Raw genomic sequence first — 20640 nt, forward strand, 5'->3', positions numbered from 1 at the left:
AAAACAGCTAACTGATCATCTGCAGAGGAACGGTTTATTTGAAGAGTTTCAGTCAGGTTTCAGAATTCATCACAGTACAGAAACAGCATTAGTGAAGGTTACCAATGATCTTCTTAGAGCCTCTGACAGTGGACTCATCTCTGTTCTTGTCCTGTTGGACCTCAGTGCAGCTTTTGATACTGTTGACCATAACATTTTATTACAGAGATTAGAGCATACTATAGGTATTAAAGGTACTGCACTGCAGTGGTTTGAATCATATTTATCTCATAGACTCCAATTTGTTCATGTAAATGGGGAGTCTTCTTCAGACAGTATGGTTAATTATGGAGTTCCACAGGGTTCTGTGCTAGGACCAATTTTATTTACATTATACATGCTTCCCTTAGGCAGTATTATTAGAAAGCACTGCATCAATTTTCATTGTTATGCAGATGATACTCAGCTTTACCTATCAATGAAGCCAGATGACACACATCAATTGATTAAACTGCAGGAATGTCTTAAAGACATTAAGGCCTGGATGACCTCTAATTTCCTGCTTCTAAATTCAGATAAAACTGAAAATCTTGTTCTCGGCCCCACAAATCTTAGAAACATGGTGTCTAACCAGATACTTACTCTGGATGGCATTACTTTGGCCTCCAGTAACACTGTGAGAAATCTTGGAGTCATTTTTGAGCAGGATATGTCCTTCAATGCACATATTAAACAAATATGTAGGACTGCTTTTTTGCATTTGTGCAATATTTCTAAAATTAGAAACATCCTTTCTCAGAGTGATGCTGAAAAGCTAATTCGTGCATTTATTACTTCTAGGGTGGACTATTTTAATTCATTATTATCAGGCTGTCCTAAAAGCTCCCTGAAAAGCCTTCAGCTGATCCAAAATGCTGCAGCTAGAGTACTGACAGGGACTAGAAAGAGAGAGCAGATTTCTCCCATATTGGCTTCTCTTCATTGGCTCCCTGTTAAATCTAGAATAGAATTTAAATTCTTCTCCTCACCTACAAGGTCTTGAATAATCAGGCACCATCTTATCTCAAAGACCTCATAGTCCCATATCACCCCAACAGAGCACTTCGCTCTCAGACTGCTGGCTTACTTGTGGTTCCTCGGATACTTAAGAGTAGAATGGGAGGCAGAGCCTTCAGCTTTCAGGCACCTCTTCTGTGGAACCAGCTCCCAGCTTGGATTCGGGAGACAGACACCCTCTCTATTTTTATGATTAGGCTTAAAACTTTCCTTTATGATCAAGCTTATAGTTAGAGCTGGATCAGGTGACCCTGAACCATCCCTTAGTTATGCTGCTATAGGCCTAGGCTGCTGGGGGGTTCACATAATGCACTGTTTCTTCTAATTCACCTTATTTACTTTTTTTATACTCCACTCTGCATTCTTTGATACTATTAATAGCATTGTTTCCCCCCCACCTCAAAATACACTAATAGCCTCCAATGATGATTGTGATGTTTTTCTAAAGTATTTTGTAAACAAGGTATTGGGCTTAAAATCTGTCTTTTCTACTAGCCCTTCCTCTTTCGATGATGACTTTCAATGCCCCCCTGTCATTTACCTCCTTTTCTTCAATTATGTTGAATGACCTAGCTAGTATATAGTGGGTAAGATGAAACCATCATCACCTTCATTAGAAATTGTACCACCATCTGTTCTTATTGGTTCATTTGCAAGTATTGGTCCTTCACTTGTATCTATCATTAACAATTCATTGAGGCATGGCTGTGTTCCCTCTTATTTTAAGCATGCAGAAGTGACTCCTCTGCTTAAAAAACCTAACCTTGATTCCAGTTCTCCCAGTAATTATTGACCTATCTCAAAATTAACTTGTATGAGTAAACTTTTAGAAAAGGTTGTTGAGAATCAATTAAGACCTTACTTACGTACATTAAAGTTTTTTGATCCTCTTCAATGTGGTTTTCAGTAACAGCATTCTACTGAGACTGCTCTTTTGAAGGTCTATAATGATCTCCTGATGGCATCTGCTCTGGAACAACTTGCCCCTCGAACTTCACCTAGCTGACTCCGTCATTTCTTTTAAAAAACAGTTATAAACTTTTTTATTTTCATCCTGGTCGCGGAACGCCGGACCAGCTAGTTGTCCTCTTGAGGCTATTCAAGTGTGCATGGGAGTTTGCACAATCAGTCTACATGTGCTTTGTGGACTTGGAGAAGGCATTCGACTGTGTCCCTTGGGGTATCCTTTGGTAGGTCCTGTGGGAGTATGGGGTGTCTGACCCGTTGTTGCAGGCCATTCAGTCCTTGTACAACCACAGTGAGAGTTTGGTCCGTATAGCCGGTAATAAGTCGGATTCGTTTCCTGTGAGTGTCTGACTCTGTCAGGGCTGCCCTTTGTCACAGATTCTGTTCATAATTTTTATGGACAGAATTTCTAGGTGTAGCCAGGTGGCAGAAGACTTCTTCCTTGGTGGCCTCAGAGTCTCATCTCAGCCTCCAGCTCGCAGTGGAAGGGTTTGCAGCCAAGTGTGAAGCGGCAAGCATGAGAATCAGCACCTGTAAGTCTGAGGCCATGGTCCTCAGCCGGAAAAGGGTGGAGTGCCCTCTCTGGCTCAAGAACGAGTTCTTGCCCCAAGTGGAGGAGTTCAAGTATCTCGGGGTCTTGTTCAAGAGTGATGGGAGAAGGGAGCGGGAGATCGACAGACGGATCGGTGCTGCTTCTGCAGTGATGCAGGCGCTGCACCGGTCTGTCGTGGTGAAGAGGGAGCTTAGTGTAAAAGCGAAGCTCTCAATTTACCGGTCGATCTACGTTCCTACCCTCACCTATGGTCACGAGCTTTGGGTAGTGACCGAAAGAATAAGATTGCAAATACAAGCGGCAGAAATGAGTTTCCTTTGAAGGGTGGCTGGCCTCTCCCTAAGAGATAAGGTGAGGAGTGTGGCCATCCGGGAGGGGCTCAGAGTAGAGCCACTGCTCCTCCACATCAAAAGGAGCCTATTGAGGTGGCTCGGGCATCTGATTGGGATGCCTCCTGGCTGCCTCTTGGGTGAGGTGTTCTGGGCATGTCCCATTGGGTGTAGGCCCTGTGGTAGACCCAGGACATGCTGGAGAGATTATATCTCTCAGCTTGCCTGGGAACGCCTTGGGGTCCCACCGGATGAGCTGGAGGAGTTGTGCTGGGGAGAGGGAAGCCTGGGCTTCTCTGATTAGGGTCCTGCCCCCGTGACCCAGCCCCAGATAAGCGGAATGGATGGATGGATGGATGGATGGATGGAGCTTCACTCCGGTCTTTAAGTGATGACGTAGAATTCCATTTCTGGGTCCAAACTCTCCTGTGTTCAATACTCAGCAATGCTGTGTCCCTCTTTGTTTTCACCGATCCGAATGTAATAGTGAACAGTCACTGGGCAGCCATTGCTGTCCATTTATGGGCATCTGGACCCAGAAGTGACATTGGATTGTTACTTCTTCCAAACCATCAACATTAGTGATGGGAAGTTCGGCTCTTTTCAGAGAGCCAGGTCTTTTGGCTCGGCTCCCAAAGAAGAGCCGGGTCTTTCACCTCCCAAACGGCTCCTCAGATTGTAGTTAAAAAAAAATGTGTACAATGAATTACTTTTCCTCACCATTCCTTCATGTAGCGTCTATGCAACGCACAACTTTCTCTTGCTCTTTCCGGTCTCTGAGCAAATGCTCAGAGACCTCAGCTCCCTCTGTGTTTGGTCCCTGTGGACTCACTGTGTGGTGTGTCTCTGCTATTTGATTATCTGCAGAGGAACGGTTTATTTGAAGAGTTTCCGTCAGGTTTCACTTGTTCATGAGGGTTTTGTAAAATAGTAGACCCAAATTATTTTAAGTGAAGCACAGCCAAGATCTGAATGGAATAGAATAGAATAGAATAGAATAGAATAGAATAGAATAGAATAGAATAGAATAGAATAGACGCTCAATGCAAAGCGTCGGATGCAGTGGTGTAAAGCATGCCGCCACTGGACTCTAGAGCAGTGGAGACGTGTTCTCTGGAGGGATGAATCACACTTCTCCATCTGCCAATCTGATGGGTTTGGTGGTTGCCAGGGGAATGGTACCTGTCTGACTGCGTTGTGCAAAGTGTAACGTTTGGTGGAGGGGGGGTTATGTTGTGGGGGTGTTTTTCAGGAGTTGGTCTTGGCCCCTTAGTTCCAGTGAAAGGAACTCTTAATGTTTCAGCATACCAAGACATTTGGGACAATCTGATGCTCCCAACTTTGTGGGAACAGTTTGGGGATGGCCCCTTCCTGTTCCAACACGACTGCACACCAGTGCACAAAGCAGGGTCCAACATGGTATTTAACACTAAGAATGGTATGACACTCAAGTTCATATGCATGTGAAGGCAGATAAACAAATACTTGCAATATCTTCATGACCTGAGGGGCAGTTTGTTGCACAGCCAACAGAAATCATACAACCAACAAGACCACACTTAGAAATAAACAAAAAAAAATTATGCTAAGATTGAAAAAGCCAGCAAAAAATAAACCATCTGGTGCTCACTATCTACAGTCAGACCAGAGCAGTTTCACCTCTTTACATCAAGGCCATCTTCACATTCCTATCCTCATGCACAATTGTCATATGCAGGTGATGAGGCCTACCACAGCTCAGGTCTGTTGTTTCACAGTTTTAAGAGTCGGCAGTGGTTCGGTGCAGCAGTACGATCTGTCAACAGCACACACCTGCTGGTGAGAACATAATTACATCCTGTCAGCACCATCTACCAGCTGTACAGCTCATTACACCCACAATACATGCAGAAGCTGGGCTCTTTGTAAAGATCATTCATGATTTGCTGTGCACCTCTCAGGCATGTGCACCACTTTTCCACTGGAATGTTCAGCGGGGACGGGCGGAGTCGGGAATAACACCTGTGGGGAACTGCCTCCTATTGGATCACAAGTCAGGAAGCTCCACCCCTTTCTCCCCCTGCAGAGGGCTTATGATGGAGGAAGACTACAAACACATTAGCAGCAGTAAGAATAAACACAGCAATGAAGGTCTGGTCTATGTCCTTCTTTTCAAGTCTTATATCTGTCTCTTGTTGTCAAGGAAACGACCAGCGATATTGTGAGGTTGGCTTCAGTGCTGATGTCACCAAGGTGAGGTGGTGGTGGGTGCAGTCATTCTTGTGGGAGTGACATCACAGAGTAGCCTGATGATGCTGATGTGGGCTCTATGTGGTGGTGTCCCTTCATGTCATGTTTAGGATGGCCGGTTGGTGCTTGGAGCGCCAGGAAGCTTCTTCTTCCAAGGTGAGGGGCCTCCTCTTGGGCACTGACTGTAACTACAACAAATTACACTTTATATAGACCTGAAATCAAAACCAGAACCAGAATATTATATTGGATGAGTAAGGAAACTTATTAAAAAGTCCACTGACATTTGCAGGAAAGCTAAAAAAAAAAAAACTGTAAATTTTAGGCCCAGTGAACTCAGTCTCAATAGTGTGTTTTTCTTTTTCTGGCCTTTAAAGAACATTTCCCAGTACAGGAGGATCACCAGCAGGTAAGCTCTGACATCACTACTTACATCATCACTGACAAACACTGTGCTGTTTTCAGGTCAGGTGATCACTGTGAATGCTCATGACATCATCAACAGTGGGCAGAGCAACGATCCTATAAAGTATGTAGCAGGTGTAAGCCAGTCAGATGAGAGGGGAGGCTATGATCTTTACCACGGTGAGTAGGCAAGGAACTGCCAATTTAGAAAATAAAAGTTTCATGATCAGCTTCCACTGTTATCAGGTGTTGCCACTATTTCACAGAATTCACTGGAAATGGGTTCAAATGTGTTTCAGGTTACTCAGTGTCCAGTGGCCTACTGACTGGAGATTCGACACCAGGTTATAATAAGATATACTTAAAAAATGGTGGAGATTAAATTATTGAATATAATCTAAATCTAGTTAGCTGCTGTCTGACTGTTTGTGTTACAGATTATCTGGTCGGAGTTCCAAATGACAGAAACACAGCAGGAACAGTAAGATTCTGTTTATTTACTCTACAAAACTGTATTGTACTTTATTTTACTGCTTTACTCTGCAGGATCCTTTGAGATATGGCTGTCAAATGATCCACAAATCTATGGGACAGTTCAACAACAATAAAAATTGTAGCAGACTAATAACTTTTTTATGGATTTTTTCAGTTTTGACTGGCGATGCAGTTTATACAGTCTGATACTTAAATTGTTCCTTTGTACTCAATTTTGTACACTCAAAGCACTTTCTTCTACAAGTTTATTCACTCAGTCACACACACACACACACACACACACACACACACACACACACACACACACACACACACACACACACACACACACACACACACTCACACACACACACACACACACACACACATTCATGCAGTGTTTTTATCTATGCCCAAGAACTCTTATCTAACATTCACACACATGCATCAGTGGCAACTCAGGGTTCAGTATCTTGCCCAAGGATGCTTTGACACATGGACAGGAAGAGCTCAGGGGCCTCCTCTCAGTAGGACATGCCCGGAACACCTTATTCAGGAGGCACCCAGGAGGCATCCTAGGCTATGTTCACACTGCAGGACTTAATGCTCAATTCCAATGTTTTGTGAAATCCAATTTTTTTCTGCATGATCGTTCACGTTTCCAAATATATGCGACTTTAATGTGATCTCCTGTGTGAACTGCAAACAACCTAAAAGTGTCCCAAATGCGCAGTAGAGGACGCAGTGACGTCACATGTAATGAGTGTGCTCCGTGTTTGCGGAAATAAACATGGATCAGGACTCAGAATAGTGACTTTTGTCGAGTGTCAGTGATGTACAGGTCGGATGAATGTGACCTGGCTGTAAAGACACAGGTCACATTTGAAAAGATCAGATACGTATCTGATTTAGGACGACATATCCAAGTGGCCTGGGTCGCATTTGTAAAAATCTGATCTGTATTGTTCAGACTGTCATGAAAAGATCAGATATAGTTCGAATAAGGGCAAAAAAATCATATTTGGGTCACTTCAGGCTGCGCTGTGAGCGTAGCCATAGTCAGATGCCCGAGCCATCTCAACTGGCTCCTTTTAAAATGGAGGAGCAGCGACTCTATTCTGAGCCACTCTTGAATGGTTGCATTCCTCACCCTATCTCTAACGGACAGGGCAGCCACCCTTTGGAGGTAATTCATTTCCACTGCTAGTGTCCATGATCTTGTTCTTTTGGTCACTACCCAAAGCTTGTTACCATAGGTGAGGGTAAGGCCATAGACTGACCAGTAGATTAAGACCCTTGCTTTCATGTTCAGTTCTCTCTTCACCACGATGGACTGATGCAGTGTCTAAATCACTGCAGGTGCAGCCCCAATCTGTCTATCAATCTCCCTTGCATTGAGGTGAGCCCAACTATATCTAGCTGGTATCTCTCAACCTCACTTACTAGCTCAGGCTCCTTCCATGTCCCAGTAGCCAGCCTCGATTGCCCAGGATCAGTCCCCCAGGGTCTCTGCCCTTAGCCACTGCTTGACAGACACTTCACCTGACCCCTACGACCTCTCCTAAGGGCCAACAGGAGGGCAGTCTTCTCTTTGGGCTGTGCCCAGCAAGGCCCCACCGGCTAAGGCCCGGCCACCAGGCATTCCACCTTGAACCCCACCCAGGCCTAGCACCAGGGTGGGGCCTAGTAACCCTGTCGCAGGTTGGGTAAGCTGTTCCTTTGATCTTTGCTCCATAGGGGTCATCTGAATTGTTCTTCATCTGGCCCCTGACCCAGGACCAATTTACCATGGGAGACCCTGTGGGGGCAAAAGTCTTAGGGAACACTAGGACACATAAACCTCTCCACTATGATAATGTGATGATTTGCAGGGGGTTAAATAAGAGTCCACATAAATAATGCTTCAATCTAACTGCCCAGGTAAGTGCCTCAGGGTCTTTACCTTGTATTTTTTGTGTTTTTTCTGGATTTTATCATCCATCTATGTATTAACAGGTGAAAATCTATGATGGCAGAAGTACTGGATCTCTAAGAGTTTACCACACCTTTATGGGAACTCAGGTAAACCTCCACCTGCTGTGGAAATAACGTGTACAAATTGCAACTCTAAAAGTGGGCCTGTGGTGTCCTGTAGGTGGCGTCATACTTTGGACACAGTGTAGCTGTGGCTGATGTAAACAGTGATGGGTAAGAAGATGTTTGCTTTGGACACTTTCAGATATCAGAGCGGTTTAAAAGTGAAGCACACCTGTCTGTCTTTCTGTCTGTGTGTCTCCTTATTTGTCTGTCTGTCTTTGTGCAGCCTGGATGACGTGCTGGTTGGAGCTCCTCTCTTCATGGACAGAGTGAAGGAGCACCTACAGGAGAGAGGACAGGTATGAACATCGAGTCCTTGTCTTTGTTTTCTAATAGTCAGAAAGCAGCAACACAGTTCTGTCAGGCCAAAACAGTGTAGTGTATGAGATTTACCAATTAGGTGTGTAGAACTGAATTCATGCCAGAACTACTGTTAAATTCCTCATGACAGTCCATTCATGTTTTCATACAGTCTGACTGTAGATCATCAAAGGTGGCTCAACCTGCAGGGGCGGTATTAACACCTGAGCATCCCTGTAAATGTGAATATTCAAAGTGTGGTATTTTTATTTTCATTATCATGGATTATTTGTCGAAGTCCAGCTCTGATTCCAGCTCTGAGAGCTTTAGCCCCCTTTAGGAGGTGGTCCTAAATCAGGTTCCCGGTTTCTGCTGAAACAAAAGCAAGCACACAGAGTCTGGACCAGTATGAACCAGCCTACATGGTTCTGGCTTCTAATATATTTCAGTATTTTCAAACTATATATATATATATTTTTTTTTTGTTGTTGTTGTGCAGGTAGTTTTGTACTTGCAGAGAAAACATGGCTCCTTCTCCTCCCAGCCAGACCAGTCACTGATCGGCTTCTCCTTGTATGGGCGTTTTGGCTCCGCCCTCGCTGCACTGGGTGACTTGGACATGGATGGTTACCAAGGTAACTGCACAAACAGCCTCTATGTCCAAGGAAATGTCCCACTGAGATCAGGATCAAACCTATGGCTGTTTCTCTGCAGATGTAGCCATTGGTGCCCCCTGGTCAGGGGAAAGTGGGCAGGGTCAGGTGTTCATCTACCTGGGCAACAGTAATGGGTTGTCAGTCATCCCATCCCAGGTGATTAACAGTCCATTGCCTAGCAGCAGGACAGCATTTGGCTTTACTCTGAGGTCAGGGGCAGACATCGATGGGAATGGATACCCAGGTACATTCAAGTTATTCATTAATGCAGATCTATAAGGAGTGATCAACAATTGATAATCAGTATAATCGCACTGTCTGTGTGTTTGTAGATCTTTTGGTTGGAGCATGGGCTGCAGACAAAGTCTTTGTCTACAGGTAAGAATCTGATCATCTGAAGTACAGATGATCACAAACTGCCCTAGGTCCCCAGACTTCCAAAGGTCAAAGAACTCCAGAGGATCCAGACTTTCAGGGTGCCAGACCTGCAACATCTAAGACGTCCATGAATCCTCATACCTTCACAGTCTGAAACCTTTCTAAGACTTTCAGGATCCCAAAATCCTTGGTGCATTTTGTGTCATTTAGATTCATTATTTAATTAATCAGGTTTATATTAACACATTTGAAGTACAAACTGAACTCCAAAAAACTCAGGATGTAATTTACAAATCTCAAAAAAGACATATTTCACCCACAATAGAACATAGAAAACATATCACATGTTAGCCATTTTACAATAGCAAAAAAAGTATATATATAAACCCATTTTGAACTTGATGGCAACAACACTTGCAACACACAACCATACAACAAAAGGCTGGAAAAGTAAGTGGTAATCAAAGAAACCCTTGAGGAACATTTTACAACTAATTAATTTAATCAAGTTAATTGGCAGCAGGTCAGCAACATAAAAAGAGCATCTTAGAGAGGTTTCTGAGGAGTAAAGCTGGGCAGAGGTTCACCAATCACCTCATCTGGATATCTCAGCATGTACAGTAATAATATCATCACAAGAGTCAGAGAATCTGGAGAAATATCTGCGTACAGGGACGAGGCTGTAAACCTGTGATCTTAAGGCACCACTACAGTAAAAGCAGGCCTTTTCCTGTGCTGAAAATCACTGCATGACTCAGGAACCCTTCCAGAAATCACTGAGCACGGCTCACCATGCCATCCACACATACAGGTTAAACAAGAAGAAGCCATTTGTGAACCCGATCCAGAAACAGCGCTGTCTTCTCTGAGCCAAAGCTCTTTAAAATGGACCTAGGTAAATGTTCTGAGGTCAGATGAATCCAAAAAAGAATGCTGCATCCTCCAGACTAAGGACCAGCATGTGCCCCCATGCAGACGATGTCTTCTTCAGGGAAGGTCTTCATATTTCAGCAGGATGATGCTAAACCGCATCCTGCAGCTATTCCAGCAGCATGGCTTCGTAGAAGAGTCCTGAACCAGCCTGCTGTTTTCATTTCAACAATCTATTTTTATTTGTGCAAAATAATTAAAAGAAATATATTGATATTTTTTGATGACATAATTAAATATATTTGAAGTTCAACAAAAATATTTAACTCACTCCCAATTTTCTGGGGCTCAAATTTAATGTGCAGGTTTAAACTAATGTTTTATTATTTCTTGCTCAGTGGAGTACGTAAAGTTCTGGAGTTCTGGTGCTTTTTATTTTACTCATTTACAGACAAAAAACAAAAATGGGCCAATAACCCTGTGTGTGTGTGTGTGTGTGTGTGTGTGTGTGTGTGTGTGTGTGTGTGTGTGTGTGTGTGTGTGTGTGTGCGTGTGTGTGTGTGTGTGTGTGTGTGTGTGTGTGTGTCTAGGTCTCAGGCAGTTATCCGGTCCAGAGTCGTTCTCTCCCTAACGCCGGACTTCCTGAATCCAGACATCAAACTGTGTCATCGAGAAAACAAATCTGTGTCCTGGTAATGATCAAACTGTCTTTTGATAAATTTAGATATAAACAAAATTAAATCCAAAACTCTAAAGTGAGCTTGTTATTTAACTTTTTATAAACATTAAAACATGAATTTTATTTTCAGGGAGGTTCCAGGGGTTCTTAAATAGCTTGAGGGGGCTCAACAGGGTTACAAATTTAAACGTTGGTTCTTTACCTGCTGAAATGTGATGACTTGGTTTGAACTAGCCCTCAGACTCCACAGTCCCTGATTAATATCTCCAGGAGCCTCTTCACGAGGATTTTATTGCTTGGGCTCCATTGTTTTTGTTAAGGTCTTAAGGTTTCAGGAGCTCCACAGGTGGGTTACAGACTAATTAGAGGTTCCAGCTGTCTTTGGAGAGTTTGAGGCATCAGTATGAAGGATTGAAGAAGAGTTCAATGTCTTCTGCATTTTGTTGAATGTCAGTAATTTAACATCACAGACAGAGAAATGTAAAGTTCACATAAATACTTTAGTCCAGATGTTTTGTTTTCTTCTCAGTTTTATCATCCAGTTGTGTGTCCACCTGTCTGGTCACAGAATTCCCAAGAAGACAGGTAAAATCCTCAGGTGAACAATTCCTTGGGCAGCTGAAACTTTACTGTTAGTGACCTCATTTCTCACTTTCTCTCTGCTGATTGGCTGACACAGGTATGAGGGTAGAGTTACAGCTGGACAGATTGAAGCAAGTCCAACGGACTCAGTTGCTTTTGACCAATCAACCACAAGAGACAATGGCACTAACGGTTGAGAGGGAGGTGGGCGTGGCATGTATCAATTACACTGCATACCTGAAAGTGAGTAAAAGAATTAAAAAAAAAAAAAAACGAACAAGAAAAACAGGTGAACAAAGGCACGTGTGTGCGCGTGTGTTTGCGTGTGTGTGTGTGTAGTCTGAAGAAGAAGTTCGGGACAAGCTGAGTCCGATCTTCATCACTGTTAACATTGGCCTCTTCAACACTACCCAGCATGCTCTCCTGCATGGACAGACACATGCTGCTGCACAGGTGAATTTAACATGCACGCACGCAAACACACACACACGTATAAGCTCGAGGTTTGGAAACAAGTTTTAAAGGTTTAATATGAAATAAAATTATAGAATGAAAAAGTTTACTTCTCTCTTTCTCTGTGTGTGTGTGTGTGTGTGTGTGTTATTGGGTTGGGTGTGCGTGTGTAGACCAGAATCGTCCTGGACTGTGGGGCTGATAACGTCTGTGTTCCTGAGCTGAGGCTGAGCGCAAAGCCGTGAGTCCAACTTTATGGATATGAACAGACTTCACAGTCTGGTCCTCTCTCACTTGCTGATCTGTGCTCACTGTGAGCAACCTCAAAAGGACACAAGAAGGGGTGGAGCCAAGGAGTGGCCACATCTTTAAAACTGACAGGATTTAGACATTCATTGAACTGAAGTTACATACATACTGCTCTTCTTGCTCTCGGTGGAGACGGACCTCTTTTTTTTCTCTCTCCCAACCCTCTCCTTATCTACCCTGCTTTGCTGCTTGGCTTGTGCTCAAGAGCCTCTCTTTACACATCTCTGAACTGGAAATTAAAACTATGGATTTGGTAAGCTGGTCTCTCAGTGCTATTGATCAAATTTTCTTTGATGAAAATGAGACTGAGAAAAGGAGAACCATCTTGTCTGACTGGAACTTACCCAGCTGGCTACATTATGGACTCCTGGGGACACTGCAGGATAATGTGCCTGGCAGGTTTGTCCACTGAAGATGTGGAAGACGCTTACATATTTGGCTTATGGGTTTCAGGATACTTTCTGATTGGACTTGGAGGCTACCTGACTTATTGGGAAATTCAGAAAGTCTGGGCAGCTGTTTGGGCTTTGACAAGACTCCCTGGTCAATATGAAAGTATGTGCAAAGGATTACACACTCAGACTCAGAATCTGCTGGATTTGAATCAGAAGCTGGAAGTCCTGTTATGTGGGTCGTAGACCAGTTTCAGTCATTCCCGCAACCGAAATGGTTTAAATCCGGGAGAAGTGTCTGTTCTGCAATGTAAGGAAGAACCAAGAGAATTTGGTTGATTGGAATTCACCATTGAGAGGTTTCAGTAAGACTTAAGGTAATCAGTAAATTATCAGTGACAGCCTGTACCTAAACAATTGCATAATCTGGAATTTAACCCCCCTGCCTGGCCTTGGATAGCTGGAAATCTCATTCTCTCCTGGAAGTTATGTAAACAGATGCTCTTCCCCGGCACCATCCCATCTTGTGATCTGTGTGAACTGGTACTCCTCGTGACCGCTTGCTGATGAACATTCCACCTTTATCAGGACTGTTTAGTCAAAGGAGAGCTGGGCCAGCTACACAGTAACCCTAAACCCATTCGCCTCCACCCCCCCTCCCCACCCTAGTGCTTCCCATGCAGTGTACCCACACTATGCTATATGGAGGTTTTTCTAACATCATATTGTGCCCCATTACAGGGCAAAATATGAGATGCTTTTTTTTCTCCTCACCTACCCCATTGTGTTTGCTTTGTTTCCATCTTTTTAAACAGCAGCGCCTCTGACAGCAGCTAGGCCACAGAACACTTATCTCCCATGTAATGACAATAAATTGATTCTGATTCTGTAATTGATTCTACAGTAACTCCTGTATTTCTGTCAGATCATCTTTCTTGAACTGTTTTCCTGCCGCTGTTGTTTTCACATGGACAGATCTCTCTCTCTCTCTCTCTCTGTGTGTGTGTGTGTGTGTGTGTGTGTGTGTGTGTGTGTCAGTTTGTCAGACAGTGTGCTGGTTGGTGGGGATCAGTCAGTGCTGCTGTTAGTGTCAGCTGTGAACTCTGGTGAAGGAGCATATGAGACCGAGCTCGTGGTCCGAATCCCGAAACATACACACTTCCAGAGCAGTCAGGTGACACGCACGCATGGACGCATGCATGCATGCACGCACAAGCACACACACACATACACACACAGTGACTTTGTTGTTGTTTGTGTATATGGCGTTCCATTTGTGTCAAAAATAAGTAGAAGTAATATGTGTAGATGTTGTTGGTCTATGTGTTGTTATGTGCCTTTGGTTGATGTCTACAGTCGTCATGCTTTTATGGATATATGTATGTTGCATATGTGTTTGCTCCATATGTAAATGTTGCATATGTCTATGTAGCATATGTGTATGCTACATAGACATAGCTGCCGTTGTGGTTATTACTCACTGCGATCTTGCCCATTCATCTGCAGTAAAGTTGTGTACACCTTGCAGTTGTTTTTGAAGCTGTTGCCCCCTGTTGTTTGTTCATGTAGTTGTCTGCACTTCTTAAACTTCTGTGATTGGTCAATGTCATTGGTCCATGCTGTTGGTTCATGTCGTTGGTCAGTGTTATTGTTGCTTGTTCTCTTCATCATTAATAACTTTTGAAGTAGGTCTTGTTTGATCAAAGTGTTTATTAGATATTACAAAAATGTTGGTCTTTCAATATCAATGGTTTCAAAAATGTTTAGATTTCGACATTGTCGTATTTTCTTTTGGCATTAATTAGGGTAGCAACGGAAGAGGAAGGGGTCCTGGCACAAATAGCCTCGGGATTATGATGGGGGGTGGGTAATTTTCTGTGCCTAAAACTTTAAAATAACACCACGGAGTTCAGGCTATTTACTATGTATAAATGTGTGCACACATTGGCAGGGCGCATGATGTAAAAATGAAAAATGAATACAAGATAAAACATAATGAGGTCTTTCTATAAATTATTAAGTAAAACATTTTTCATCTCCAGTCAACAATTCAGACTTCTTCTATTGAGAATTGTGATATTGAGAATAATTTGTCCTCATGTCTTATAATAGGCTACTTTATGCATACACAGCCTCAAAACAGATGTCCATTCCAAAACAATCACTGTCCCTCAAAGGGTCAATTCTTTTCTAAAGGAGCGTGTAAACCTGTCTTCTGATATCTTCTGGCATGTCTGGAATTATTACAGTGACTTCTGTCCAGCGGGGTTGGTCCTTCCCAGTTAACCTGAAAGAAAATACAGCCGCCCTCCCCGGTGAGGCGGAGAGATGGGGGGGCCTCGACAGGCACCGCAGCCAAGGTGATCCGCAAGAAGGGCCCGGCGTGCGTCCAGCATCTCCACAGGCCGCATCTGGCCGCATTCCCTCCGTCGGCCCACCATCTATGCGGCGTCGGACACCCCCCTGTGCGAAAACCCACACCACGCGACCACACCTCTGGCGGCAGGGAGGGGAGGGCGACGGGGCGACTGCTTCCCCAACAACGTCGAAATCTAAACATTTTGAAACCACTGATATTGAAAGACCAACATTTTTCTAATATCTAATAAACACTTTGATCGGACAAGACCTACTTCAAAAGTTATTAATGACAAAGAGAACAGGCAACAACAACACTGACCAAGAGCATGGACCAACGACATTGACCAAAAGTTCAAGATGTGCAGAAAACTACATGAACCAACAACAGGGGGTAAAAACAACTACAAGGTATACACAACTTTACTGCAGATGAATGGGCAAGATCGCAGTGAGTAATAACCACAACAGCAGCTAGAGACATACACATATGCAACATAGACATGCAGCATCTACATAGGCATCAACCAAAGACACATAGCAGCAACATAGACCAACAACATCTACACATATTACTTCTACTTATTTTTGACACAAATGGAATTCTATATGTGTGAACAGGGTGTAAACAGGCTGGTGTGCATGCAGAGGAAGGAGAACCAGACTGTGGTTGTTATCTGTGACCTTGGGAACCCCATGAGACAAGGACACAAGGTGAGCATGTCTCCAATCCATGATGGTCATGTGACTATTGTAGGGTTCATGTTGTGACTTCAAGTTTTAAATGTTTACTCCTATTTACCAATAATCCTCAGCTACTGCTGCTATTGCTGAAGCCAGTCATGTTGCTTTGGGTGTGTGCACACAGACAGCATAGCAGGTGTGCAGTAGCTGAGGCCCCATTTACACAACGCCATTTCAAAATGAAAACAGTGTCGTTTTGATGCATATAATCTCAGCTCTGTCTCATGCAGTTGATGAATGGCACCTATTCACCCCCAAAGGTCCACAACCTCAGCTTCATCCATCACTCTACTTTATCTTTTGGAATCAGTTCACCTCCACCTCATCAACATTTCACCTTCTTTCGCTGTTGCTGTCATGCTTCATCCATTTATCATCTACTGCCCAGATCAGTGTGAGGGTGTCCTGTTCAGGAGGTGCTAGGGTTAAGTCCTGGATAGGATTCAATGTGTCCTAAACGCTGTCTTGGAGCTCTCCCCTGAGCTACTTCATCTCTACAACTCCTCCTGAAATGTTTGGTTCTCTGCTCCCAGTGCATTCATCAGTGTGAATGTTAGATAGACTTCAATCTAGAAAATGCTTGTATGAAAGTATGTGAATGGGTGAATGATAGCACTCTGTGTGCTCATGTAAAGTAGAGAAGGGCAATATAAAACCTATGCTGGGACACTGAGCTCCAATGCGCTGAACAATTCTCCCTTTAACCATCAGTTTGTTAGTGAAATGAACCTTGAGAGCTGTCTCCAGTCTTTCAGTTTCACGCTGACTGGATTTTGCAGATGTGTATTTTCTGATTCATAGATAATTCTTCATAGATAATTGGCAAAGTTTCTGGGGAAAACCTGGTCTTGTTAGGAGAGACGGCATCCATCCCACTTTGGATGGAGCAGCTCTCATTTCTAGAAATCTGGCCAAATTTATTAACCCTAAAACCTGACGACCCAGGGTTGAGACCAGGAAGCAGAGCTGCAGTCTTACACGCCTCTCTGCAGCTTCTCTCCTCCTGCCATCCCCCCAAAACCCCATCCCCATAGAGTCGGTGCCTGCTCCCAGACCACCAAAAACCAAAGCTAAAATCAGCAAAAAGCTATTTAACCATAAAAATTCAAAAACAATAAATAATACAGCTTCATCAACTGCACCAAAAAATAAAACAATTAAATGTGGATTGTTAAACATTAGGTCTCTCTCTTCCAAGTCCCTATTAGTAAATGATTTAATAATTGATCAACGTATTGATTTATTCTGCCTTACAGAAACCTGGTTACAGCAGGATGAATATGTTAGTTTAAATGAATCAACACCCCCGAGTCACAGTAACTGTCAGAATGCTCGAAGCACAGGTCGAGGAGGAGGATTAGCTGCAATCTTCAATTCCAGCTTATTAATTAATCAAAGACCCAGACAAAGTTTTCATTCTTTTGAAAGCCTGACTCTTAGTCTTGTCCATCCTAATTGGGAAAATCAAAAACCTGTTTTATTTGTTATTATCTATCGTCCACCTGGTCCTTACTCAGAGTTTCTGTCTGATTTCTCAGACTTTTTATCTGATTTAGTGCTCAGTTCAGATAAAATAATTATAGTGGGTGATTTTAACATCCATGTAGATGTTGAGAATGACAGCCTCAACACTGCATTTAATCTATTGTTAGATTCAATTGGCTTCTCTCAAAATGTAAAGGAGCCCACCCACCACTTTAATCATACTCTGGATCTTGTCCTAACATATGGCATAGAAACTGAAGACTTAACAGTATTCCCTGAAAGCCCCCTCCTGTCTGATCATTTCTTAGTAACATTTACATTTACTCTAATGGATTACACAGCAGTGGGGAATAAGTTTTATTACAGTAGAAGTCTTTCTGAAAGTGCTGTAACTAAGTTTAAGGATCTAATTCCTTAAACTTAGTTACTTAGTTAATTCCCGCTATATAAATAAAATTGAATTGAATTGAATTGAATTGAATTGATTCTATACAGAGTGGGTCCTCTCTTGAATAGCCAGCTGTTATTGGCGACATGCCCCATCCACCTTTAACACCCATCTTATTGCTACCACCATGACTGGGCAAGCACATTTTGCAATACCATAAGTACACAACAATTTGTCCCCTTGGAAAGATCCAAATGGTTTCTGAAAGCTGAGAAGTTGAGCTCCACAGCCAACATAGGGTTATTACAATAATTTAACTTGTGCTGTTGCAGGAAGCCCCTGAATGGCGGCACTTTTGAAGCTCACTAACATATAGTTATCTTCTAGGGTTAGAGTGTTTTCCTGACCTGAGTGTGAAATGATGCAGTGCTGTGTGTACATGTGTGTGTCTGTAGTTGCAGACCAGCCTCCTGTTCAGCATTGGTCACCTGGAGGAGGTGGAGAGTTACATCACCTTTAACCTCAGAATACGGAGGTGCACACTGTTTCTGTTGGTTCACTGGAGGCACATTTGGTCATGGTGGAAGCAGCTGATTACCATCTGTCTGTGTCTGCCTGACTGTCTTTCTACCTGCCTGTCTGTGTCTCAGTAAGAACTCAGTGAACTCAAGCAGTAACGAGGTGATGGTGGAGGTCCAGGTGAAGGCCGAGGTGACACTGCAGATCAGAGGGTAACAAGCAATACTTTGCTTCTTGTTCAATATTCGAGTCATTTCAAAACATGACCATGCTGCCATCTTCCAGAGGCTCCTCCCCCCCAGACATTGTCTTGCCCCTCCCTGATTGGAAGCCTGCATTGCATCCTGGGAGTTTAGAGGAAGTGGGTCCACTGGTGGAACATGTTTACGAGGTGAGACCAGTTCTGTCCAACATTAGCCCCACCTCGGAATTTCTGTCAGGACTTTAAACTGATACTGATCACACTGATTATATTTATGTTATTAATTATGCTGCTATGTAGCTGAGGAATCAGGGCCCGAGTGCAGTCAATGCTCGGCTGACGGTGGACTTCCCCTCCACCTGGCGACATCACTTCCTGCTCTATATCTTCTCCAGTGCCTCTGAAGAATCATTGAGCTGCTGGACCCTGAATGCATCACAAATTGACCCATTCAAGGTCCAAAACCTGTCTGTCTCACTTGTCTGTCTCTTTGTCCTGCTTTTCTCTAACCCATGTGTCATATTCAAGGCCCGTGGGCCAGATCTGGTCCTTGATATAATTATATACAGTGAGATAATTTCATATGGCCCATGGGTAAATAGTGCTCCCACCACTTATACTACAAGTCCCAAAATGTACTGCAGCAGCTGACACGCAGGTCAAGACCTGTGCACTGACCTCTTTTCCTGTGTTGCCAAAACATTGTTCAGCACTTCTTACAGTCTTACAGTGATTTCCCAAAAAGGTGGGAGGCGGAGGACCTGATAGGAGGTGTAACAGTATTTACATTTAAGTTTTCGTTGAGCTGTATATTTGAACTAGCTCTTTTGCACCACCTAGTGGTGGACTATAGAAAGTACAATTGTTTGTAGCTTGTGTTTCCACCCGAGCCCACTGTACCGATGCACATGCTATGCGGGCTGCGGCAGCTGGTTAGCTCCACACAGAGAGAAAGAAACGCAGAAAGTTGATAAGTGAAGAAAGAAGGGAGAAAGAAGGTGGAGAAGAAAAAACTAAGATCGTTAAGGATTGTTTAGCCCCTCCTGGATGTCAGTTCACGAGGTTTGTGTACTTATATGTTTTATTATCTGTGATTAATATCTTCGTTGACTGACACAAAGTACAAGAATGAGTTTTGATATGGTATTTTTTTGTTGTTTTCTTCTGTCGTGAGCAGTTCTCATGGGTTGTGAAGACAAGAATAAACCCTGTTTTATGATTCTACGTCGTGCGCTCGTTAATCCGTGAGGGTGCTACAGGAGGTAAACCCATGTGTCTCTTTTCCCTGCCTGCGATGTGTAGGGAAAAGAGTGGATTGGTGGGACAGATGCAGGAGAAGATGCAGAGGGAGACCTGCACAGTTGAGCTGATAGTGCATCACTGCGTCACACAGTGACTAGTTGCACCTGCGAGAGGTGCAGATGCCAAAAGAGAATTTATGTCACTTTCCAAGTTTCCAAAAAATCAGACAGGTCTCCACTGCTGTGTTTGCAGCTGCGCTTTTTACTGATAAACTGGACACAGTGAACAGTTTACGCAGTTTTTCCGACTTTGAAGCGCAGAAATTCACATCAGTTTTTTCTTGAAAAAACATTGCAGATTTTCATCAGCTTGAAATATTTTAATTTTCCCTAATGTTATTTTTGAAGAAAAATATAATTTTATATTTTATTTAATGTGTTGAGGAAAATGCTGCTGTATTCTGGCTATTCAAATTCATATTGCTGATTCAAATATTTTCAGTTTTAGATGTTCAATAAACGTTAATCGTGTTTGGCCCTCAACTTAGACTGTGCAATTTTGGCCTGTCCTGTGATTGAGTTTTACACCCCTGCTCTAACCTGTCCATCTCTCTATTCTGCAAATGTGTCCTTTCACAAAATGAAAGTGAACTATGTGAATGGACCTGAGGGTGGAGCGTGGTGTCATTCCTTAATCTTAGTTAGTTAGCATCCAGAGGTCATCACAGTCAAATATCAGTAAAATAACTTATCACCAGCTTACATCAGGGTTTTAATCATAGATTACTACAATACTGATCAATCAGTTTTTCTAATGGCAGAGCCACCTTACAGTTGGTTTGCAAAAGTTGAAAATATTTCAAAAAGCCTAAAAATCCAAACATGTTGAACTGTTCATTCATGCAGTCACTGAGCCCATCCACACCTGTACCTCTGAGACTCTCAGCCTCTCTAATTAACCTTGTTCGTCCATTTCAAAATGTCTCGACGGCACCACCTTCAGTTCAATTCCCACTG

The 20640-nt window shown here is 43.2% G+C and overlaps 1 protein-coding gene across 1 annotated transcript in view; it reads left to right on the forward strand.

Moving 5' to 3' along the window:
- Positions 1–20640, forward strand: part of itga2b (integrin, alpha 2b) — a 41690-nt gene that overhangs the window by 3962 nt on the left and 17088 nt on the right. Inside the window, exons 3-26 of the mRNA XM_030735959.1 lie at positions 4601–4701; positions 4824–4989; positions 5066–5115; positions 5223–5268; positions 5578–5697; positions 5817–5861; positions 5955–5998; positions 7987–8052; positions 8126–8178; positions 8294–8366; positions 8867–9002; positions 9082–9267; positions 9356–9401; positions 10862–10963; positions 11480–11535; positions 11630–11775; positions 11872–11985; positions 12159–12226; positions 13725–13860; positions 15666–15758; positions 18117–18196; positions 18312–18392; positions 18466–18571; positions 18683–18838. Coding sequence (XP_030591819.1) covers positions 4601–4701; positions 4824–4989; positions 5066–5115; positions 5223–5268; positions 5578–5697; positions 5817–5861; positions 5955–5998; positions 7987–8052; positions 8126–8178; positions 8294–8366; positions 8867–9002; positions 9082–9267; positions 9356–9401; positions 10862–10963; positions 11480–11535; positions 11630–11775; positions 11872–11985; positions 12159–12226; positions 13725–13860; positions 15666–15758; positions 18117–18196; positions 18312–18392; positions 18466–18571; positions 18683–18838 — 2270 coding nt within the window. The remainder of the gene's footprint in view (positions 1–4600; positions 4702–4823; positions 4990–5065; positions 5116–5222; positions 5269–5577; positions 5698–5816; positions 5862–5954; positions 5999–7986; positions 8053–8125; positions 8179–8293; positions 8367–8866; positions 9003–9081; positions 9268–9355; positions 9402–10861; positions 10964–11479; positions 11536–11629; positions 11776–11871; positions 11986–12158; positions 12227–13724; positions 13861–15665; positions 15759–18116; positions 18197–18311; positions 18393–18465; positions 18572–18682; positions 18839–20640) is intronic.

This window comes from Archocentrus centrarchus, chromosome 8, assembly GCF_007364275.1.
Source record: "Archocentrus centrarchus isolate MPI-CPG fArcCen1 chromosome 8, fArcCen1, whole genome shotgun sequence".
NCBI lineage: Eukaryota > Metazoa > Chordata > Actinopteri > Cichliformes > Cichlidae > Archocentrus > Archocentrus centrarchus.